Source organism: Musa acuminata, chromosome BXJ2-6, assembly GCF_036884655.1.
Source record: "Musa acuminata AAA Group cultivar baxijiao chromosome BXJ2-6, Cavendish_Baxijiao_AAA, whole genome shotgun sequence".
In the NCBI taxonomy this organism is placed as follows: Eukaryota; Viridiplantae; Streptophyta; class Magnoliopsida; order Zingiberales; family Musaceae; genus Musa; species Musa acuminata.
The window spans coordinates 290399-316451 of record NC_088343.1 but is presented as its reverse complement, the minus strand read 5'-3'; the positions used below and the strand labels follow the sequence as shown (position 1 = coordinate 316451).

Below are 26053 nucleotides of genomic sequence, written 5' to 3'. Positions count from 1 at the left end.
CCTTAAGCTTGGCAGCCATTAGATTACTGTTGGCATCTTAGTGGTGATTATTTGGTTATTAAGAGATCTAATTGCCTTTTTTTTTAATAAATGTCTTTAATGGTATATATAATGTGATATAAAATCTAATAAATGTGCTCCAACTCAAATAGTTCTCTCCCCCTTTTTCCCTTGGCTTACCCATATGACCCAACTAATTACAACCCCTACCAAGTTTGAATGATAACATACAGTCCAACTCAAATACTTGGCTGATCTGAACCAAGAATTGTAGCTTAATTACAGCCCCTACCAAGTTTGAATGATAACAACTGAAATAAACACATTCATTTCCTCTATAATCCAAAATATATACCAACAAGCACAAATATATAATGACTGTCTGAACTAGATACCAAAGCTGTCGCAATTTATGGTGACTATCAGAGAATGACATATGAACATGACAACAACTGAAGTCAGTATAAAACAATCACCAACATGGCACCAATATGCATAAACACAGTAATGTCAGCACAGCAGCTTCGGTTCCTATGTATCCTATAGATACAGAAATTACTTTATTCTACTGGTCCTTGTTCAAGGATGCTGGACCTTTGCACTTGTAGACTGGCAGCTTTTCTGATCATGAAGATAACAGTGAAGAAAACTAACAAGGAAGAAAATGTAAGGGGAAAAAAAAAGAGAAATAAAAGGTTAACAGGACCCACAGAGGTGGGTTCATCATCCATTGGAAAAGGAAACAAAAAATTCTTGTAGGGGAATACAACAGATTCAAACATTTTCACTAACCGGACTTTGATGTGTCCATCACCGATGACTTTGTTCATTGAATCTTCCAAGATCAGTGCTCCAAATCTAGCTTTTCCTAGATCACTCTGACCTATTCCATCAATCTGCATTAATTGAAGCTGCTAATAATGTACATAAAAACTCTGGGTCATGTAGAACCCTCAGTTACTGTCGCTGGACAGTGGGAGCAGTCTGTGCTTGCCCATAGAACCCAATTCCTGGAGACTGGTAAAACCCCACTGTGATTGGCTGCTGTTGCTGATGTGGTGGTGGTGGTGGTGGTGGAAGTGGTGGTGGAATACCAGGTCGTGTCAACCCCAGAGATGGGTTGGAAGGTAGAGGTGGCGGAGGGGCCAGTGAACCACCAATGAACCCATAAGGTGTTACACTTATTGTTGCTCCACTTCCATGCGCATACTGCTGCATCGGTGGTGGAGGCAGTGGTGGGAGAGGCGGAGGTGGTGGTGTAATATTAGGTGGTGCCAGAGTACTCTGGGAGAATTGTTGCATACTTGCAGCTGAGGTTTGTGGAAGCACAAGAGGAACTGTCTGCTGTTGTTGTTGTGGCTGCTGCACCTGACTGAAGTAAGAAGTTTTGTCCATATCAGCCATGGACATTAGGTTCTCAAGCCTGGGCCTTTTCTCCAAAGGGAAATTTGGGCTATTGGAGACGACTCGGGAACTGAGACCATTGCTCATGGAAGCAGCTTCTTCTGCAGCTAAAGAGGATAGAATAGAGGTAAGAACCTGTGCTGAGGATGATGATGCAGCAAGCTTTGCTGCAACGGCAGCTGCTGCCTTCTTGTGATCGTCTTCGACACTGCTTAAGCTTCTGGCAATTGATGTTACAGGTTGGGCCGGTGCCAGTTGAGTGATGGATATTGGAGAAATTTTGGGTTCTGTAGCAGATGTCGCTTTTGATGCAAAGTTTCCGACAGGTAGTGTCGTGCCAGCAACAATTTCATTTGTGGTGGTGGCCAAACCAAGTCGTTGCCTCATGCTGCTAGTATTTTCGGTCTGATATTGAGCAATCTGCAAATTTTCAAACAAAAAGTCGAAAACCAATTTAAGTGAAAGAAAAATGAATTAGATCAAATCATCAAACACAACATTCATAAAACGGTCCTAGCTTAAAATGCAGGCACAATTGGCAATACATGATACTAGACTAAATTACAGCAGTGACTTCAATATCAACATGGTCATATCGTCAAAATCAGGGAATCATCAAACTCAGGAAACCGTCACATTCAAACCAACAAACCTGGAGAGCCTAGGTCCTAAAATGTGTAAGAATAAAGTCTTCACTTCAGAATATGCAGATAATAAAGCAAGGTGTTCTATAGTTCCATCATCAAGAAAGAAATATGCACACCATGAATCAGTAGCAAAATCAGTTAATTGCCTCATGGTGTCCAAGAATTTTCCTTTTGGCACAATTCTTTCAGAAGTATATTAATAAAACATAAGAAACTAATGCCTCCATTAAAGTAATTCTAACTTGATTCAGGAGCCACAATCAATTTTAATAAGTTAGAACCCAAACCAAGCCAAGTATTACAAAAAATTTCATGCACACAAACAGCTCAAGTCGTAAATCTTTTACCCATGCAGCTTTATTATTGAAGGGTTGAGTTCATGAAATTAACCTCAATTGACATGTATAAGTAAATTGGTTTTAACATGAACATGCAGACAATAGGTGTACCCTGGTTAAGCTTATACACTGTATGCCTGATATGACAAGAACAAAGCTGCAACTGTTCAAACGCAACAAAGTATTGCACATCATTCTTGCTCAGCATTGGATGGCACATGCAAATTGTAGCATGCTATTGACATTTATAATACAAAGCAATAATGACATGCTATAAGTCTTTCGAGATGGGTCAATTATAACACCACAAACTAAATCATTGATTACTGATGATATAGGTGTACACAACAGTGTAGCATAGCCGTCCACTTGTGAAGTATGCATATCTTTGGTGACAGGAAATTGACATCTTAATTCTTGTTTAACAAGTACACCTAGTGATGCAATGAGACACAGCAGGTTCAAAGTTTTACCCTGTTAAATTGATGCTTCCTTGTGCCCAAATAGGGGTCTCAAATTGAGGTGCATTTGGGGCCATTTGGATGATATTACTTCAATTGTTAACTATTCATTTTTCCTTTGGCACACTGTATTTTAATATTTTAACTATCTTTTCCACAGGAAATTCTTCTCTTTGATAGCTGACCTTTGTGCCTGTCTTGCACTTATTCTTGAATCTCACCTATTTCACTCATCAAATTTTTTCCGCAAACCAGAGTATCATTCCCAAACAGTGGTTTTACTGACTGAGCAAATCGCTTAACAAATCTGTGTGTGCACCTATAGTCCTTCACCAACATTTAATAGTAAACTGTGACTGTTAATAAATCTCTAGACAGTTTCTTGCTCAGATGCATGTCTTCATAAAAGCAACAAACGCTTTTGATCCAAGTTATTATGCTGACTTCCATCATATTCCTGTCTTCCATTTATTCATTATTTCACTATAGAGGTTAAGCTTGAACCTTCTACAATGACTAGCAAAGGCATGCAGTACTTCATTTCATGTTGCAACTTTCGAAACATATCAATAATGTAAATCTTTCAAGCTGATCTTCCATGTAAAATTTTTGATATCAGCTGTTGCTGGCACTTGGGCAAGAATCAGGGTCTTGCTACCCTTTGCATTTTCACTTTGCAGCCACCTAATACTTGCTAAAAGATTACCTTATGGACGACTTAAAAAGAAATAAATATCCAGAAAAGAAGGAAGTCAAGCAGTATAATTTTAGCTATATAAGCTAAGGTAGGGAGTTGCAACACTTTCTCCACTGATGATGTGTCTTAACATGTTTTCTTTTCCATTTCTCATTTGTCTTACAACAACTGTTGTTGATTATCATGTTTAAGACAAATGTTGTCAGCGATGACTACATTGTTCTTCCTCTTCCCAGGCATTAGTGATTTCCACCTACATGCCGGTGTCTGTCTCACCAGGTTATGTGCTCAGAGGTGACCCAAATTCAAGCCTCATTGTGGGGAGGAGCCAGAGGGCCAAATGGATGTTAGAAGCATAAGATCTGAGCCACCATGGCAAGGCCGCCCTCTTGAACCCCGAGATCAAGCACTAGGAATGCTCAAGCAACTTGTGTAGGACACCCTCACCAACGAGTTTAACCTTTTTGCCACTCGATCCAACAATGACAACCCTGGTTATCGAGGATGACTGAGACACCTTCACAAGAACCATTTTACCATGCCTCCTAGTTGCTGCTCCACTGTGCCACTGTCTCCCTTGGCACCTGCCTCAAAAAGTTCACCAAACATTTCGACATGGCCACTGCTCATGCTTTCCCTTCTTTGTGCCTTCTCCTTTTCTCCTCCATTGGCAGGATTGTCAACCATATCTCACCTCATCTCTTCACATGGCTGCAGATAAAGCTGATAATCTCAATTATTCCTCCCATGGCTGCTGCTAACTCCAGGCCCAGGGTCCCCAAAGCAAGCGCAAGGTAAGAGCCTACGCAGACATAGTAGACCAATGCAATCGACAAAAATAAAAATGTGAGGATTGTATGTAATGGCCATGTGACGATCATGCCTATTACGTGCCATTTTAATGGGAGTCGGTCTTCAATCTAGCAACTCATGCCAGTACAAAGACTTGGCGACTTCTACTATGCTGGCCAGCACAACCACAATACCATACTGTGCCAGTCAAGATATTACCGTGGGCACATCCCTAGTTTTAAACAATAATCCTTTGTTGGTATGCACCGGAAAGGGACAACTTGCATGCCATTGTGCTGGCTCCCAATCAATCAAAACATTTATATAGATGAACTGAAGTATCCAAGGCACACTTCATTCTTTGGTATCAATGGTAGCTATAAATTCATCCTAAAGCATATGATGAAGCATATTCTAGGAATCAATCTTACCAGGTCTACTACCCAGTTTTAATTATTGAAATCACATATATCAGCCGGTAAGAAATGAATTCCTCTTTTAGGTTTTTTGTCAATTGGAACAATTTTCTTCTCTCTGTACCACTGCTTCCTCCTCCACCAAGCCATGTAAGCACTCCTTGTAAGGGTCAACAGCACCTCCTCCATCTTCTCCACCTCCTGCTCCACCAATCCTCCATCTTCTCCATCTCCTCCTCTTCACTCCCTCTCTCTGGACCAGATAATTCTAATTGAGTGTTGATCATTGATCCATAATGAGCCATCATCCAATATCAACCATGGATCAAGATTTTAAACCTTGGTAACCACTAGAGAGATTACATATTGAGACCAAGAATGATGGATGTAGTGATATTAAATTTCAATGGACTATTTTATGGCATAAAAGATCATTACAACAAACTATCCCAAGTAGAAAACAAAATCGCAATCAAATGCAATTTAAGTATTAAAACTAGATAACATGAAATACAAAAAGTATATATTTGACCACAACTAGTGTTTAATAGACCACACTTTTCAAATCTATAAAAATTCCCAAAGACAGAGATTACCCATATTTTTGAATGTAGCAACAGCATAAGGAAATAGGAAGTAATTCACAGAATTTTTCTTTTTATGGAATTTTAAACAAAAGATGAAAATACTGTCAAGTTCAATTTCTCTAATAATGATATGATACAACTTATTCCATCAACACATCACAGATTCAAACTCGATTGTAAAGGACAAGAGTTATTACTTGTAAGTGGTTGTGGATGAGCTCCAGCTTCAATTCCTGGTTTATTTAATTCCAGTAAAAGTCAATTATAACACTCGGAGAGTCTAATATTAAGACCTATCTACTGAAATTCATGAGAAAAACACAACCTGCTCATTGAGAGCCTCCTTTAGCTGAGCAACCAGTGTAGCTCTAGCTGCGAAAGCAATTTCTAGTTGTTCAATGCATTGTTTAAGAATAGTTTCCTGCACCTGAAGGTTATCGATCATCGGTGATCCTTGTTGGTTACCTGATCATGAAACAAATAACAACATAAACACTTCATTGGGAGCATAACAAGAATATGACTGAATACAGCATTAGAACACAAAGCAACCAATCAGGCTTCATACACAGACCCTCCCTGGACCCTGCATTAACAGCACTAGCCACCCTTTTTTTAGTTCCAGATACGCCTGATGGTTACAATGACAGAAGCCGAAAATGTTCATACCCACTAAATAAAAAGATATCAATACCTCTTATTTAGGTTGGAGACCAGCACAACATGACAAATGCCGTGCCAACACAAGACAGCCAACAGGTAACATGAAAGGATTAAAGATAATATGGAAAAATTGAAACAAAACAATGTCTAGCTTTCCTTCATCCTTGGCCTCCATATCTCTCCAAAACTGGGAAGGAAGCACAGGCAGGCAGGACAAGCATTCCATGGCTTGAGGGATTGAAAAGTCGGAAGATCTAAACCACACATCGATCGGTTTATCAAAACAAATGCAGCAGAAGTGGTCAGAGTCATATTTAATAGCCACTAGCGTTTAAATGAATATGAAAACTGTAAATTGAAGCCACCAAGTGCACTAGAAACCCCATTGAAGACTAAAACCATGCTGATTTAGTGTTAGGTACCCAACACTTCAATCCAAACTGACACAACGGCTGATAACCCACTCACCCTTTAGCAAAAATCTGTCCAACCCATCCAAGGATGATTGTCCTATTGCTTTAAAATTTTGAAATATTTATCCCTTATAAATCTCTCTACTTCATACCTGCTTCTGTGTTCATAAAGCTATAGAAGGTTCACTAGGCTAATAAAGGTTAAACAGAAACAAATTCGAGTAACTGGTATGAAATGGTTGGTAGTTGCTTAAGTTATTTATAAAATATACCCACTATGTTAACCTTCGAGGGTGGACATTAGCCAACCATACATATGTTGCATAAGGGTTATAACAAATTACAATCCAGATATAAGAACAAAAATGGTTTTGAAGGTTTAGCAGAACAACCACAGCTCGTGACTAGAGAAAAGCAAGTCAGTGCTTGCTTTCAAGTTTTCAACTCGTCATCATAATGGTTTTGCATGTTGACAATATGATAATCACTTTTGGCAATAAGGAACTGAAGACTGAAAAAAAATTAATACATGAATTATGAAAGAATACATGATTTGAGGGCCGAAATTATCAAATCTAAAGAAAATATTAGTTTGTTTTCAAAAGAATACATGATGGATGTTAGTAAGAGTTCGTTGTGAAGACCAGTGAATACCTTAAGGAACCAAACATAGCACTTACTGCAAGTTGAGGCAACTTGCCACAATCCTGGTTCATATGGAAGACCGGACTGGAGATTTACATGACAACAGGGCCAGGCATGATGACCATAGTTTGTACATTTAGTAAGACTACTAATGCATTATTTCAGACCTGTTGTTGCAATGTAGTTGTCCATAGTCAAAGTCAGAATATTCTCTCCAGGAAAATTAACATACAAAACATCATCGTCTCAAATTTGAATATATGTGTAGCAAGAATCATAAAATCATGGCTGCATGCTAGTCTTTTCATGCACCACAAAACAATTGATCAATGTTTGAAGTACAAGTATTCATGTTTTCTTTCAACTGTACAACATTAAATAATCAATTAAGCTGTACCCAAAAATAAGATTTTGTCATCATATGCAATAACAACTCAACAGAATACTAGAAGGTAACAGATATGAATTCATAGAAAGCAAAACTTGTTACCACCAATGTTTCTATGGCTTTATAGTCGCTAAGAATATATATGTCAATCATGCAACTCACACAACTAAACATGCCATACAAGTAATGTTACAATGAGCATACAAAACACAACATTTGTAACTAAACATCCCATCAAAATTGTAACTATAGCCCCTCCAAGCATTTTAAAATACATAAAAATTTGCTATTAAGAACAAATATTACCTTGTGTACAGGAAACATCAACGTCCTTTTCCATCTTCTCCAGTACTTGAACAGAAATTTTGCAATTGCTTAAGGCAGTATCTTCATTGGAACGATCATCAAGCACGGACTGATATGCAGTCACTATCTTTTCAGGCATTTCTCCAAGAGCCAGTTTCTGGGTATTCACCAAACATCATGAAGGATATGCATAGAGAACTATTTAAATGGTTGACTCTGTAAGAAAGAAACAGTAAATAAACCAACACAGGAAAAAAAACATATCTACTTACTATTCTTACGAAATTAGCATCTTTCCGTACAAATTTTATGGGATTTGTACTCTTCCCATTATCTGAAACAAGAATAGGTGCATTACCAAGAATCTCATCCTTAAGGCCTCGCCCACGAGAACCAAAGACTTTCCTTTCATCCCAAATTTCTACCTGAAATAAACAAAAAAAAGAATTAAGAACGAACGAGCCACTGTCATTAGTGTGCCAGAAGAAGATGGTATTTGTTCTCAGCTTCTGACAAGAATGTACTACACATCAATCATTGTCATTCTCTGGAAATGCCAGTGTCACCTTACCAGTATTCCGCATATGCTAAATGATGTCACTACAAGGAATACTTCAGAATACTTGATTAGGTATGAGCAACTCAAATTGGCATCACTCTTACATTAAGCTAAACTAAGCTCATATTTCAAGAACCAAACACAAATGTTTGGAGCATTACCAACTACATGTACTCCTAGAACATTTTTGATGTTGCATATCCCCAATTTTTTGCTATAAAAAGATAATCTGACAGAATGGAACATTCTTTTCATATATAATCCAGAATTCACTAATTATACAATGAATTTACATATAGCCAATCTTAACATAAATATTGGTTTTATTGGCACTCATTTGGAGGTTAATCTCCCTGTTGAACAGTTGTGCACCATGTCCTTTCTTTTTGTTCATTTATATATATTCTCCTTCTCTTCTTTTTTCTTTTTGAGTTAGAGAAATAGATGGTAAATGGATTTACTTTCCAAATTTACACTAGACACAGAGAAGCCAAACCTAAATCCCTTTGGATTGGCAATGAACATAGGTTCAAATTGGGCCTATTTTCATTTTGTCATTTAATCTTTATGGTTCTTTGAAATCATTTTATTATTTTGCAAACATCATAAGTTGTTACATGAACAACATCTTATGTGTCTCTATATCACCTACATCAGTTGACCAAAGTGAAGAAAAAGAGAACCAAATGAGAATGAAAAAAGTCAAGAAATTTGACCGATTGAAGATTATGTCCAAATAAGAAACTTATATTTGATTTACAGATTCTATATCAAGAAGTCAATATCAATCAACTATTTCGTAGGCTCATAGCAAGAGAAGATTATATGCAGAAGCAAATTTGAAACTACATCGAAATAAAGACTAAAGAGATAACAGTCATTGGTCAGCCTTGTCAAGGGATATTTTCTTGGTTGTATTTTCATTAAGTTTATAGTTTTCCTTCCTTTTCATTTCTTCACTTCGAGTCTACCAAAAGGACAAAAGGTGTAACAACTCCAAATTTAGTCCCACATTGATAGTGTTTAAAGGTTTGAATTGGCTTATAGGAGCTTGATGTGCATACAAGCATTAACTTAAGGTTAAGCATATTAGGCTAGCAGTTCAGACTCAATAAATTAATGCATCAAATATCTCACTGGTAAGAGCATCATGGATTTACTATCATTCATTTGAATTTAAGCTCTTTTTTAGCTCAGTGATTCAAGCTCAATAATTTAATTAATGAGTCATGACAAAGGGTTGTGACTAGGAATAGAACAAATGAACTTCCCTTTTCCATGTTAGGTGTGAGCGCTCTAAGTGCATCTTTTCCTCCCCAACAATGAATTTGGAGGGCCTGAAAGGAGTCCAAGATTTATCAGCTTCTTCTCTATTCCCAGTATCTTTCATATCATATTTCCATCTTTTAACCTCAGATGCCTAATATTACAGCATATTATACTATCCCTTTAACATCTATAACCTACCCTTTCGTTTACATTGATTGAACTACAAGAATTATACACAGTACTTATGTTGTCCAATGCCTTCCCTTGCACTTACGCAATACACGAAAAAGACCCCGAAGTGTGCACCAGGTGTCACTTCTGCGGCAATACATTCTTACTACACTGGAGACAAGCAGAGCAACCTCATACTAAAACTACTTGGAAAAAGATCTCGTGTATCTCTCTCTCTCTTCTCAATTTCTGCTATATGATGAACAAAATATAATAGTATCCTTCATTGCTAATATTGTTTTCGATAAATCAAGTGTGCTTCCATTGAGTCTTCTTTGTTTTGTCGTGTTGTCACGGACTTAGTTAGAATTACCTAAATCATGAGGCACCCTTGTGTTATTCGTCTGCAAAGGGTCAACCTATTTGCAACCTCGCTCAAGTCCCGAAGAACCTGTCAAGGAGCAAATTTATTAGTTCGAAAACGAGAGACAAACAAGTCCCGACATCTCGCTAAGAGAACAGCTTTACAAGCAATTCAGCAAACATTTGGTGTGCGAGAGAAAAGGAAAAGAGAAAACAAGAACTTTAGAAGGCAAAGGAACAGCAGTAAGTCTGCAAACGACTGCTCACCGGGTGTTAGGCGCGTTGCCAAGTTCCCATAAGCTTAATGTGTGAACTTGTGAATCTAATTAACGCTCAACACTACCCCAAACCCCCATCCAGCCCCATGCCACCCGGGGGGTTCTGGGGTGCTGAGATGACAAACGTTTTGCTCTGCACCGCAACCTGCAGAAAACAAACCATGGCACACAAAAACTAGGCCATTCTGAGACAATTTTGCCTATTCAAGTGAGCAATCGCTCTACAGCCCTGCATACTTTTCCTGCTCATAGTTTTCACGCAAAAACACACAAAAACAAGGCAAAACACACTGCCAAAGGTGTTACAGGTGTGCCACGACCGCCCATGACATTCTCCCACACTTAAATCGTTGACACCCTTATTGACGCTTGCTGATAGCCCAGTAGGCTTTGATGACAGGCTCCCAACTAGCTTCTGTTCGAGGGAGCCTTCGCCACTTCACCAAATATTCGATCTGCTTTGCTCCATTAGATATCTTTGTCTTGCGATCTGTTAAAATGGCTTCAACTCACTTTTCGTAAGAGGCTCTAGTGGGGGGTAGCCGAGTTGAAACACTTCGAAAAGCATCTTGTGGATCTGAGTGGTACGATTTCAAGTTGCTCGCATGGAAGATATTATGAATTTTGAGCCACACAAGCAACTGCAACTTGTAGGATATATTGTCTATCCTGCTAATAATTGGGAAGGGTCCTTCATATTTGCACACCAATCCCTTGTGCACTTTATGCCTAAAGAACTAGAGTGATCCTGGTTAGAGCTTCACCAACACCAAGTCATCGACTTTAAACTTCTGTGGTCACCATCCTAGATCTGCCTACTTCTTCATCTTTTTTGTCGCCTTCTCCAACTATGCCCAAGCAATATTTGCATTTTGGTGCTATTCCTTTGCAAAGTGATATGCTGACGGGCTACTCCTGGTATAACTAATCGCCAAGGTGTGAGGAGTCAACGGTTGCTATCCCGTAATGACCTCAAAAAGGGCTCTTGTTGGATGCAGAGCTTCGTTACAAGTTATAAAAGAATTGGACTATGTCCAACAACTTCACTCAATCCCGTTGGTTGGTACGCACGTAGTGCCGAAGATATTACTCAAGGAACGAATTTATTCCTTCAATTTGGCCATCCGTCTAGGGGTGGAGGCTTGTGGAGAAGAATAACTTAGATCCCAACAATTTGAACAGCTCGGTCCATAATCGTCCCAAGAACCGCGTGTCTCAATCGCTGATGATATTATGCTCCCCAATACTTCACCACATTCTTCATCATCAACTTGGCCACCTCCGTTGAGTAGTGTAGGGGTGCAACAATGAATGTTGTATACTTTGAAAACCAATCGACCACCACGAGTATCGACCCGAGTCCCCCTACTATCGACAAGCTTGATATAAAATCCAAGAAAATGCTCTCCTATAACTTTTTAGGTACAGGCAATGGCTCCAAAAGTCCTACCAGCTTTCGTTACTCTACCTTATCTTGTTGACAAGGCACATCTGAACATATTCCTCCACATGAGTCCCCATCTTCGACCAATAGAAGACCCTCTCCACAAGAGCCAACATTCGGTGAATACCCGAATATCATGTCCAAAGGGAATCGTGACACTCTCTCAAGAGTTCATGTTTCAAATTGTCCGCTCGAGGAACATAAACTTCATTCCCTTCGATGTAGACGAGTCCATCTTGGACCCATAATCATTGTCTTGTCTTCTTTAATCAGTTGCATCGGAGCTACTGCCTGGGGATCACTGTACAATCCATCCCTAATACTGGAAAGGAAGTTGAAGTGCAGTTGACTTGCTTGGCCTCCGCCTTCCAATTGTATCGCATTCACCATCTCCACTTTCTTGCTCAATGCATAGGCCATGACATTTGCTCTTCCAGGCTTGTACTCTGTTTATATCAAATTCAATCAGTAAGTCCTGCCACCGTGCTTGTTTTGGGGAGAGCTTCTTTTGAGTTTGAAAGTACCTCAATGCGATGTTATTTGCCCTTAGCACAAAACACGTTCTGAGAAGGCAGTGCCACAAAACTTGTAGGCAATGGACCACCGCTGTCATCTCTTTCTTATGCACTGAATATCGCCGCTCGATCTTATTAAGCTTGCGGCTCTCATAGGCCACCAGGTGACCCTCTTGCATAAGTACTCCAATAGCAAAGTCCGAAGAATCTGTATAGACTTCGAAAGGCTGGTCCGCAATTTGAGAACCAGTTCTTCTAATAAAGTAGCCTTTAGGTCTTCGAATGTAGCTTCATATTTGTCTGACAATCGCCATGGCTGCTCCTTCAGCAACTCCATCAATGGAGATGCGCGCTTCGAGTACCCAGTTATGAAGCGTCAATAATAGTTGACGGAACTAAGGAAGGATCTCAGCTCTGGTACCTTCTTTGGTGTTCGCCACTCCGCCATAACTTGCACCTTCAATTTGTTCATCCGAATGGAACCTTCACGATTCAATGCCCTAAGAATAAAATCTTCGTCTGAGCAAAGTAGCACTTCTCCCTTTTCACAAACAGAGTGTTCTCCCTGAAAACCTTGAAAATTATTCGAATGTGCTCGACATGCTCCTCGAGTGTTTAGTTGAAAATAACGATATCATCCAAGTAGACGACCATCAACTTGTTTAGATACTCCTTAAACAATCGCTTCATAAGAGTGCAGAATTTGTCCAGAGTGTTGGTTAAGCCAAAAGGCATCACCAAGAACTCGAACGCTCCATACCTGACCACATAGGTAGTCTTCGCTTCATCATCTTCAGCAGCCAGTAACCCGACCGAAGGTCGAGTTTGGAGAAATACTTCGTCTTGCCCAATTGGTTGAGCAAGTCTACAATGAGCAAGATGGGATACTTGTTCTTCATCATCACCTTGTTTAGGACTTGATAGTCGACGTATAATCAGAGGCTCCCATCTTGTTTCTTCTATAAGAGGACTGGAGCTCCAAATGGTGCTTTAGAACTGCAGATGAGACCACGCTTAGCAGCTTATCTAATTACTTCTTGAGCTTTACTAAATCTGGAGGGGCCACGCGGTATGGTGGTCTCGTTAGAGGCTTCACTCCCGGCCCCAGCTCAATATGGGGATCCATGCCTCTACGTGGTGATAGTTTTTGGCAACTCAGGTGGCATAACGTCAGTGAACTCCTTTAAGATGTCCGTCACCACAGCAGGTTTAGTTGTAGAGCAAATATTTGCTTTAGGTCCTAGGTTCCTTCTCAAGAAACAGGAACCACGTAGGGGTTGCCACCTCCCATCAAGCATAGGGAGTTTAGAAACAGCATAGGCACCAACTTCATCGTGTGTATGAACTCCATTCCGAGGATCACTTGGAAGTTGTCCAACGACACCGCCATCATATTTGTGCTTCCGCTCCACATCCAGATCTTGATGGGAATCCTATTTGTCAATCTGGAGATATGCTTAGCCTCTGAGTTCACCGCCTTCATTCGATTTGGGCTCTTCTCTAAGTTCAACCCATGTCACCTTGCTTCTCGGTCGACAATGAAATTGTGGGTTGCACCTATGTCCATCATTGCACGGGTTCAACTATTTAGCTTGATGTCCACGTATATCAACTAGCTACTCCCTACTTTTTATTGCTTTGTCTCCATATTCTCCCTTACTTGACCCCGTAACAAATTCAACAAGCGCATTGCTCCCATCCGGAGTCCTTACGACTCTTCATCGTCGCTGCTAGATTCCAAACTATTCGAACTAAGGGCGACGATCTTGCCCTTGTCTGATTTTAGGGGATGGATTCATGCTATTAATGCATTTCGTACTTGCTTTTGTAAGCACTCCCTCACCATGTGTGATCCTCCGCACAAGAAGCATTCGCTAGGTTTTGGGGCCTTGCCTTTTGAACTCACCCCCTTGTGTGAACTCTTTTTCTTTAGCTCTCTCACGGGCTCCTTCCCTCAGGAATACTTAGATGGGGCAATTTTTCGAAGATTATTTCTTCTTCCCCAAGCCCTCCGAGGAAACAAAATCAGTGAACCTTTCCACAGCTACGATTGCCCCAACCATATCGATGACATTTCTTCGATGCAATTCCTATTATGCCCACGACTTCAAGCCATCGAGGAAGTTGAGCAGCTAGCCCTTCTCGGACATGTCTTATATGTCCAACATCACTATTGAAAACTACTTCACGAATGGAAGTACTTTGGCGGAGTTGTCTCAGCTTCCTTCTTACGACGAACTCCATGTTCTCGGGTAGGAATTGAGTTCTCAACTCCCACTTCAAGTCCTCCCATGTGCCCACTCGATACCGACTTTGTTGGATCTCTTCCCAACGTGTTCGCTACCAAAGTTTTGCATTCCCATTCAAATACATGGTTGCTATCGAAACTTTGGTTTCTTGAGAATCGGGCCTTGTAACTCGGAAGTATAGTTCCATACCGAACAGAAAATTCTCGAGATCCTTTGCATCCCTAACACCTCTATAGTATTGCGGCTCGGGTACCCTCAAGTTTTATGGCACAGCAACACGAGTGTTATTCCCTCTCGCATTAAGAGCCCTTGTGAGCAATGTAATCTTGGAGGTGAGTTCTACCACGACCTCATGTAGGTGTTGCACAAAGTCTTTGGTGTCTTCCATCAATCGATCTACTCGGGACTCGACCTTGTCAATCCAAGATTCCGCTTCCTCTTGCGAGTTCTCTACCCTAAGAAGCCTTCATTAGCCTTGGCAGAGTTCCCCTAGGCTCGTTTCCAGAATGTCAAGGTGGGTTTCTGCAGTTATAAGCCTCTCCTTATGGCTTCTTTTCGCGAATGGCACTCCGGATTGTGCTTCCTCCCCTCGCGGAGAATAGCCAACTTCTCACTGGTCATTTTCAATGTCGTGCTCCTCTTGAGCACTCCAACAACTTGATAGTGAGTTTACACTTGCAGCCCACCTGCGACTGCTTGGGGTAATGGTCCCACTTGCCCCATCTTGTTCGATTGGCCATGGTGCTTCACCATGGCGAGATTGCAAACTTTCGCCGTTTGCTCGAACTGCTTGCCCGCTCTGATACCGTAATTTCACGGACTTAGCTACAATTGCCTAAGTCATAAGGCACCCTTGTGTTATCCATCCGCAAAGGGTCAACTTAGTTACAACCTCGTTCAGGTCCCGAAGGACCTATAAAGAGAAAATTAATTAGTTCGAAAATGAGCGACAGACAAGTCATGACATCCCGCGAAGAGGGTAGCTTCATAAGCAATTCAGTAAACACTTGGTGTGCAAAAGAGAAAAGAGATGAAGGAGAAAACAAAGGACTTTAGAAGGCAAACGAACAGTCGCAAGCCCGCAAATGACTACTCACCAAGTGTTAGACTATGTGTGTTGATTGGGATTAGAAGTGTGAGGCTTCATTAAATATAAATGGTCTTGCTTCAACTAGGGATTTCATTTGCTGCCCTATGCATGGCTCGGTAGAGGAATGAGATCCATGTAGTTGATCCCAAATGGTAGGGACATAATGGCTTGTTGTTGTCGTTGCCGTCCTAAGCCCCTTGGGGCAATCCTTGTGGGTTGTCTACAACATTATGGCCATTTTCCTTTCAAACTAAAATTTGACATCTAAGTACTTAAACACAGGTACCATGAAATTCGACAAGCAATGCTGGGACATGACAACATCCATTAGGAAATAGAACCAGAGCATTATGAGACCAAGAAATAGAGAAGAAATCATGACAGGAGATGTGATGTAAAAATTATTCCACAAATTCTGAAGAATAAAATGATACTACTTAATACAACCAGCAAATGTTTGATGCACCAGCGGTCAAAATACAAACTCAATTCAGAGGAGAGGATGGTGTCGACAAGGGTAGGGGCAAAGAAAGAGACGAAAGGGACAAAATTCTTAAACTGAGCATGAGCAGACAGAATCGTCCCTCTAGAACTATCCATTTAGTGCTTCTTCTCCTAATTAACCATGAGATGAAGGACAAGAACTGAGCATGCTATTTGATGCTTCCTCTCCTAATTAATCTTGAGATGAAGGGTCATCCTCGTGTAGTGGGCTTCATAGAGAGCTTCAACTTCCTATGGCCATTAAGGGTATCATTAACAAAGGAGACTACCTTAGTTCCTAATAGCAGAGACAACGCCATATTTTCTTAACTAGCACACAACGGACTCAAAATATTAGAAAGTAAACAACACAAAAAGCATTTGATATGCACTACCAATAAAAAAAAGAATTGCCATGTCAAAGAAGCATAGCACAACTGCTTGTGTGATACAGGAACATTATTGTTGGAATTGGGATCAACAGTCAAATACGAATTTACAAAAGCAAAAAAATGATAGAATGGAAAACACTTACTAGTCTATTAACCACTTTCTTTCCGTGATCTTCACCATTCTCGTAGACATTCTTTAAGCAGCCAGGAAGCACTTTCCAAAACTCATTTACAAACTCGCTTCCCTTGCGTCTACTGTTCTGTAAGATGTCATTTGCCAGATACAGAAAAGGCACTCTTTTTTCTCTTGGAGAGTTACTGAATGCTTGATCCCATGTCTCAACTATCTCTTTGGCTTTCTTCCGGTGAAAAATACACCAATTTGATAGTGCTAATCCCCAGTTAAGAAACAACAAAGAAATATCAAACTGACCAAACACATGATAGATATGACAAGAACAACACTCAAATTGAATGAAATAAATGCAACATATTGCAACCAAAAGCACGGTTTAGTTGCTGTATCTTGATAAAACAGAACAAACGAAAACTTCCAAAGGAGAAAATTTGCATGCTTACAGAAGTCATACAACAAGAAAAACACACCCCTTTGTAAGTTAAGGCAAAAGACTACCAGGCTATTTCATTAAGAAAGTGACCTATGCACAAAGAGAGGAAACGAAGTCACAAAAAGAATAGGATAAGAGAAAGAAAAGGAAAATTATCCACAATTGAGTAAGAGCAGAGGAGAATTCCAACAAACTCAAAAGAAGCAACTGAAACATGGAAAGCACAAAAAACTGCTGAATTTTACCAAGAAAGACCACCAAGAGATGTACATTACTCCAGAAAAATTGCAACCACAAAGTGTAAGATGTAAGTGAAGAATCATAAATTATATGGACATGTATCCAAACCCCAGATCACAAGATTGCTGCTTCTTTCCTAATGTACAATCTTGTGTGTAAACGTAAATACATTCTCAGGATTGAAACTTTGTGGTTCCAACTGACACCAAGCAAAAAGGCCATTCATGATACCTAATAATCCAAATATTTGTGTTTCTTAAATGCAGTATCATTTGATCTAACTTAACTTCAGAAAATGGACTGGGTTTGCTTGTCATTTTAAAAGGAACAATATTTTATAAAGATGATAAACATGGATGATGATATGAAAGCAAAATAATGCAGAATAATTTCATAAAACATGATCAACGATTGCCAGCAGGTGTTAATGCCCTGCAGCATGATGTGTTGCTGATGATGCATTCGCATATAGATGGGCAAGTATCTGCGACATGCCAAAGAAGATAAACCCTGGTGTTGCACCACACACCATGACAGTACTAAGAAAGAACTCAGAGTACAGGGTTGCAGGTGACAAATATCACAGAAGCAGCAAGTCAGCAACAACAATATCAGCGACAACACAACAATGTGTTGTTCCCAACAAGCTAGAACAACCCATATAAACAAAAGCCATTTTCTTTTCACCTAATTATAGTAAGCTTTAGAAATAGTTACATTGGGCAAATAGCTATCACTAGCAATGAGAAATAAAACAAAACTGATATAAAAATAAACTAATGTCATAGATGATCAGATAAAGATCTGCCTTGGAAGACTAATAAGCCGACATGAATGTTATCTCAGTCAAAACAACAAGAAAATGAAACTCTTAAGTCCATGCTATCCCCCACTAATCACCAAAATACATAAAGGAAAGGCCATCCAAAATATAGACACTAAGTCTACTAATACGGAATCCACTATGTTTCAATGTGGTTCCACACTTCCACTACAAACACAAGTATCTCCAACCGCCACTGCAACATCTGGCCATCTCTATAATGCAATGTTCACTTGCCTCTTTGCTTACATATTATCAAAGTTTGGTCTACTGAAATTGTATATTGTACATCCGTAAACTCATCACTCTTCATTTGCTGACCCTCAAATTTATCTTTGTCCGATGATCATACTTGCACCTAGAGCCAGCAACATATTAACATTGACCTTATAGTCAATTTCCCATCTACATCTAGAAGCAAGCCTCTTTCTTGTCAATTTTTTCTTAGCACAAAACAACCCCCCACTTGTAGAGTGTTGATATTGGATGGAAAGCTGGTCCTAAATGCTTAAACAACAGAACGTACCCTTCAAAATATAGAGCTATGCTAAACAGTGTGCCCCATCTTTCAAGCAGAAAGGCTTGGTTGACAAATATGGTTGATAACTAAATACAGCATTATAAACTAAGGCTACAAAAGCTTGCTCTCAGTTGACAAAAAAGTCTTGCCTTAGTTAACAAACACAGGAAAAATGTCAAGAACTTCATAGATGCCTTCATACAATTCACAATAGGCATGTGGTTGCATTAGTCAAACCAAGCAATATAAAATGTCAGTCAATTTCCTAAGTCAAACAATCTTGATATCATGCATTGCATTGTTTTGAAACCAGTATCATTTTATATTTAATTGATTGATCAATTTATATCTGGATGAAGAGATGAAGAGAAAAAGAGATGAAAGAAGAGGCCTACTTTAAAATTAAGGATACTTTCAATACTTTGCTGTGAATTGTTGAGCTTGGTGAGCTTCTCAACTAATATTTGGTTGTTGAAAACTTCACTCATGGTGCTGCCCAAAATGTTAAATGATCACTCAAATTCCAGATTCCTGCCAAAAGAGTCAAAAAGATAGGTGAATATATAGCATGTAAAATATAGTACTCAAAAAATAATATGGAAGAAAAAAATTCTAACTCATTTATCGAAAGATCCTAGCTTTTGTTCTTTGGTGAGTCATCCTGTCATCTTGTTGAAGGAGAAAGCTAATCACAATCTGATATGAAAGATCAAATAAAGAAAATATAAAATTCTAGGTAACTCCATCTATCATCCAGATACTCCTTAAAAAAAAGATACTAAAGATGGAAAATTTTCAAACTATGTTCATTATACCAAGGATTGTTGTAGCTCTGTACCACCCAAAATGGTACGATTTGGACAATATGTACCGGTCCAAGCGTGGAGCAATACGTGGACCACCCTATTTCAGACGGTCCGAATTAAATTTTAAAAAAATCAAAAAGTGATGGGCCCCAATCCATTTCAGCATCAAAAAAATTTTAAAAAAGCATATTAGAGCTCTTCTCGCGTACAAAGCCGTGGCGTTGCCTCTTCGCCACTGCAATGGTGCAGTAGCGCTGCATCTTCACCACTTCGCTGCTGCGATGCTGCAGCAGCACTGCCTCTTCGCTGCTATGATGCTGCTGCTTCCCAGGTATCACTACACTTCTCCTCCTTTTTTTTCTTCTTCTTCCTTCTTCCTTTCTCATTCCTCCCCTGCTCCTCTACCGGACCTTCCTCTTCAACCTCTTTTGCTTCCTCGTCAAAACACCAGTACGCACCGGCATACCGTGTGTCGGTACACCAATACGGGGCAGCATGTGCTGTGCCGCCGGCCAGCCGACACACCGACTCAGACCGATAAGTCAAACCTTGCATTATATACTTTAGATGAAAATATCAAAAATGACAATGTTGTGATGAATCATCACAAGTATTTAGTCCTAGAAAACTACCAAAAAAATTAAAAGAACCTGTTGATAGACATTCCTCGTGTCCTAGAAGGGTTTTTGTGCCGGTTATTGAAGCAATAGTGTCATCTAATTTAATTCCAATATTTTAAATAGAGTTATTTAGACTGGTTTTGAACTCTTGTTAGATTAGAAGATATCTATAGCAGCCCTATAAATAGAAGATAAATATGAGACTCCAAGGCTCATGTTTCGATTATTGCTTGTTTTCTATTTTTATATAAATAAGGTAGATTAGTTAGCAGTAATCCTAAGTGATAGTTCTCTTGAGAAGCTTTTAGCTCTCCACGAATTGAGATGAAGCTTATTAGAAGCATATCCATAAATTGGTACTAGGGCAAGGACAACCTGCATCCAAAATAACCAAGTCTTTTACCGGTCTTATATGCAGCATGCTTATGAAGACAGCTTAACCTTTGGAGATGAGATGAGGATCATAAAGTACAATTCAGAACTTAGTGGTCAGACTGAAAATGTTTAGGACAAGGTGGAACTATTGGTTTGTTCTTCACCCAAATATGTCAACAAGAACTTTGTGAGAATTGTAGCTGTTAGAGAAGCTTAAAGAAGCACTCCACAATCTTGTCACCACACTGCAATCTTCATTAGATCCAATTAGTGTAAACATTACTCCGACTTTAATCAAACAAAATTTAATGCCAATCAAGTAAAGCACCAACAAAAAGAACGCCAGAACAAGTAGAGAAAGTCTTGAATATTGGCATGCCTCTGAACAACATTGCACATCAAGAGATGGTGTCTGTGACCTTTCCCACTAAAGACAGCCACTTTGCTCATGCTCTTACAGGAATTGGAAACACAATCCACCTCCCATAGTGAGATGTCAAAATCTAGATCAACAATGATGCTATTAGCATTGAAGTGACACCAAGGTGGCAATCTCAAAATCCTGTACAACAACAACATGTGCTACTATGCAAAAAACTAAAATAGCCAAATGCTACATGCTGGGAAACCATTAACGGTGGGTGGATTCATTGGATTCATTCTACGACAACTATGTGACTTTCAGGATTCTACAATGCTATCAGTAGATGATCATGCAAAAAACAAAATTAGGCAAAAGCTACGGTTATTACCAACCCTATATGCTGGGAAACCATTAACGGTGGGTTGATTCATTGGATTCATTCTACGACAACTATGTGACTTTCAGGATTCTACAATGCTATCAGTAGATGCTCATGCTATTCTACCACCAACAATAAATCTATTGATGCAACATGAATGGCTTGGTACAACCTATACAGCCACAAATGGCAGCTGGCCACAATGCCTAATGTCGACCAAGAAGCTCATATGTCACTTTTTCAACCAGTACCATGCAACAACATTCATCTATTGCGAAAAAAATTCGAGAGTACTACAATTCACCGGCAAGCCAAAATCAATAGCAACAACAGAATCTCAACCTTATGACCACTAAAATTGACATCCCAAAGTCCACGGTAGCTATTCAACCAAGAATAATTTGTGCTAAGCAATACTTCGACCATATGGAAACATTAAAAGAAGGTAATATGTCTCTTGCTGTTATATATATAGATAGAGAATGTGGTTATTCATTGGTAGAAGCTACTTATCTCGAGCAAGCAAGCGCATGTCTAATTAATTCATGAATATGACACACATGGGTCCTTCTCACATGATAAATTATAAATTAGCAACAGAAATACAGACTCAGAGGCCATTGACAAATTATAAAGAGCTTAAGAAGCTTAGCAATGTGATACCTAGTATGTTCAGAAATAAATGATTCAAAATATGTATAGGTGGTTTGGAGCCAGAACTACACATCAATTTCCAAATTGCAAAGCCTAGACTTCGTAGGATGCTTTTGACAAGGTCCAAATTGCTGAGAAGTGGGAATCTTACCTAATGCAACTATTTGAATTTACGATCACTATAAGAAACTTCAAATAACAACAAAACCTAATCAACAGACAACCACTGACTTATATCTCTCTCGCAAACATTATCAACCTTTTTCTAAAAGAGGATTTGCTAGCAGCAGGAATACACATATGCAACAAAGACAATCTTATGGATAGAATGATTAAGATAAACAACCTCCAGCTAGAAAATTGCAATATCAAACAATTTGCCACAATGAATACAGCATTTCTTGCTTCACTTGTAGAAGATTCAAAACTTACAAAACTGAACTGTTTAGAAACTAATACATAAGGCAATAAGTACACAGGTTAAGGATCCAAGTGCTCACTACTTATTCCCAAGGACATTAGTATAACCATAGTTCGCCATGCCAACCTGTACCGGGCAGTATGTACTGGTCCGATAGGGGACCGGCACACGAACTGCCCAATACTGAGTGGTCCATAACAGAGGAACCTGCATCGCCCGATACGAGATCTTTAACAGTCGAAACGGTCTGTACCTATCAATAACGGTCAGATTTCGACTAATACCGATCAATGGCTAGGATTTGTTGAATTCAAACGGTCCATTCACTCTCTCAGCTTTCACTCTCTTTAACTCATATATTCTCTCAATCACTTTCTCACTCACATACTTCTCTCATTCTCACTTTTACACTCTCTTGAACTCCACAAAGCTGCAATTTATGGATTAAATGAAGTTTAGGATGCTAATTAGGAAGGATTAACACCTAGGTTAAAGGAAGAACTCTCTAATCAAAGGCATGTAGACAACTTCTCAATCGTATTCAGCAACCCACTCAGTCTGGAGACATGGCAACGACATGGACAACAATGCCTCGACCGATGGTGGCGGCGATGTCGAGGCGTTGATCGTCTCATTAACACAGTTTGAGGGTGATGCTTGGACCGAGGAACAATATTTTACGTAGGCCACCCAAGATTCAGATCATGGACCAATGACATGATCCCATCACCCAAGTGACGAGACTTCTTCAAGATGCAATACAGTGATCGATCTTATGATACGAAGCAAAAAATTAGTGGCAAAAGTAGAAGTTTCGACATGCTCCAACTTTCGCACAAATACATGTCACGGTCATACTTGCCTTGGGATCCGCCTCGGACACGTATGGTTCATGACGATCAGACTACAGCCATCACCACATTGATGCACCAATGGCATACGGTGTATTAGTATACTATATCATAGGATCAATTTCATAATTAGGTCAGACAAACATATCAAATTAATATACAAATTCATTAGATCGAGGACCTCGATCCACCGCCCGTGGAGTCCTGTCACTGTTTTTGGTGGTAGAACTAAGTAAATTCATCGATCGATTACTTGATTCATTTGAATTTTAAAATTTAAGTTGTTTAACAAATAATCTAACAATTCAAATCATTTCGTTGTAGATGATTCAATATCAACAGAAGGATGGTCTGAAACGTACCACAAAACTACTCATCAAAGCCCAAAAAAGATATCTATCATTATTCTTTCCTAATTTAGATTATTTTTACTAAATTTATATTTATTTTCAACTTAAAAACCTTAATCTAACTTTTTTTCTATTTTTCAAAAAAATTTAAAGCTATTTTCAATCTTTTTTGTACCATTGTTATGCCCCTCCATACCGACACATGGTATGTCGGTACGGTACGGTACGTATCATACCATCAACCGATTGGTACACCGATACAGACCGATAAGGCGAACCCTGATTATAATGAGTGTCAGTATGGACTTTTATCTGCACTAACTTTGTTTCTAAATCCATCTCCTTATTTGGTTGTTGCATGTTTGGTAATAAGGTAAGAAGCACATCTTGCAAGTGTAAAAATTTTTCTTATCTCTCATTTCCAGCCATATAAACAAAAAATATTTAAAGGTCACTTTTGTTTAACCAACAATAACTTCTCATCTCTATTCATCAATGCCTCCACCAAGGTTTTATCCAGGAACCTGTTTCAAGCTTTCTCGAATTAATAAATAAAATTTAAAGGCTAACATAAAGTAGTGATGTTCTACCAAGCGATATATACAACCATAGGTGCCTATGCAGTTCTTCCAACCAAATAGGCAGTAATGGCCTACTTTTATATGTGGTTGAAACAAGCCCCAAAAGTCGTAAAATGGCTGGCAATCGACAGCTCACCGACACAGTGCCCTCTGAAGAGCAAGTCTACCCCAAAACTAAAACTATTCTACCAATTTACAGCATCAAAAATACAGAAAGAAGACCAACTCTCACAATCCAAGTTCAATGCACACTCATTCTAGTTCCCGCAATTCCTCGAGAAACTAGATTGACCGCAAAATTTATCGTTCTTGATACAATAAACAAACCTACCAAAATTCCTGAAAGCTGCGTCTCAATAAAAGAATATTTTCCAAAAAAAAAAGGAACAAAAAAATCCCTTCTTCGGCAACAAAAAAGTGGGGAGAAGACAGGAAAGCACGCGTACCGAAGAGCACGAGAAATCTTTGGCTTGAAAGGACTCGAATCAACCCTCGGTCGACCTCGGTATCCGCCTTCCACGGCCCCGTAGTGAGGAATAGAGTTTCTTCCCCTTGTTTCGCCGGCTCCGTTCCCTACAAAGAACAAAAGGGGCGACGGGAGGCTGGCTTCGGAGGAAGGGGCGAAGGGGAGTTGGGGTTTCTTGGCACCTCCCCACCGGGGGGGGGTGTTTAAAGCGTTATGTTAATAATACCCCTCGCTCGTCTTCTCCGTATCGGATTGATCCGGTTCGACTGATCCGTGTTCTCGGTGTCAGATTGATACGAACCAAACCCGGTAATTGGGTCGGAACGGTACGATGGCCTATTAAACCGGCTTGGGTTACAATCTCGATCTGTGCATCAAATTCATGCGGTTCGACTGAAATCTTTAGTCTATGATGGCCTATTAGAACCGTTTGGGTTGGAACGATAGGATGGCTTATTAAACCGCGTTGGATTGTAATAACATAACCGTTACAAGTTCTGACCCGTTACGTTGTGGAAGCGTACTTAGAAAGAAAAGAGCCGTTATATATAATTTGGGGATCATGATTTCTGCTGTAAAGTAACTCCCAGCATTATTGAGAAAGGCAAAAAAAAAAAAATATATATATATATATGTCAGAAAAGGAATTATGTCAAAATGAAATCATGATTTCTCTTGATTTTGGTCTCCCATCCCTATCACCATAAATAATTCATATGTCATGTCAGTGAATAATACAAAGTTGAGACCTATGTTGGTAAAACACATCCAAATCAATCACCTATAGTTTTTTTTATTTATTTTTTTTCATTTTTATATTTTTAGTTCTGATTCTACAAAGTTTTTATCGCTGTGGCTATGCTAGCTGATAGTAAGCATAAGTAATTTAGTAAAGATAGGATTTGATATTAATTACATGTGATAGGCTTAAGTTTTTTTAACATATCTATCCTTATAATTTTCTCTTATAAATTAGACAACATTTCCATTCAAATAGTTGGATTCTTCATATTTGTTGCTCACGTTAGCATTCAATTAATAAACTCGGGTTGGCCACCACTAAGTATTAACATCTAACTTAATTAACAATAAATTCACAAAAATAAAAAATAATTAATTACTATTATTTTATCTTTATTTTCATATAAATTAATTTTTTTAATAAAATAAAGTTGAATTAAAAAATAAAAATAATTACAATATATAAATGGTCATCCTCCACCACACCAAAATTGTGAGTATCACAAACAATCCCTTAAAAGCCACCCATATTATATACAAAACCCAACACCCATATTAGATACAAAATGGGAATGGTAAAACACCCAAAAGGATCATGTCATTCTAAAGTATTCTCTCTTTTCCGTATCAATTTCAATCAATATCCTCGAATCAAACTATGAAGGAGCAAATAAGATCAAGTGGATATGCATTGACTAATTGTCTCATGGTCCGAACCATTTT

The 26053-nt window shown here is 39.1% G+C and overlaps 1 protein-coding gene across 3 annotated transcripts; it reads right to left on the bottom strand.

The window, feature by feature from the left end:
• Positions 1–464: 464 nt before the first annotated feature.
• Positions 465–24778, bottom strand: LOC135614048 (UPF0400 protein C337.03-like). 3 transcript variants are annotated; one of them, XM_065111047.1, is made up of 9 exons: positions 24570–24778; positions 19340–19418; positions 19135–19253; positions 16714–16961; positions 8030–8182; positions 7758–7914; positions 5668–5807; positions 5540–5575; positions 465–1824 (listed from the first exon to the last, which is right to left on the bottom strand). In XM_065111047.1, the coding sequence occupies exons 3-9, from the start codon at positions 19208–19210 to the stop codon at positions 958–960; spliced, it is 1677 nt and encodes a 558-aa protein (XP_064967119.1). In that variant the 5' UTR covers positions 19211–19253; positions 19340–19418; positions 24570–24778; the 3' UTR covers positions 465–957. The 3 variants fall into 3 exon arrangements, with proteins under 3 accessions (XP_064967119.1, XP_064967118.1, XP_064967120.1); XM_065111046.1 differs by lacking the exon at positions 19340–19418; XM_065111048.1 differs by lacking the exons at positions 5540–5575; positions 19340–19418.
• Between the last annotated feature and the right edge of the window lie 1275 nt (positions 24779–26053).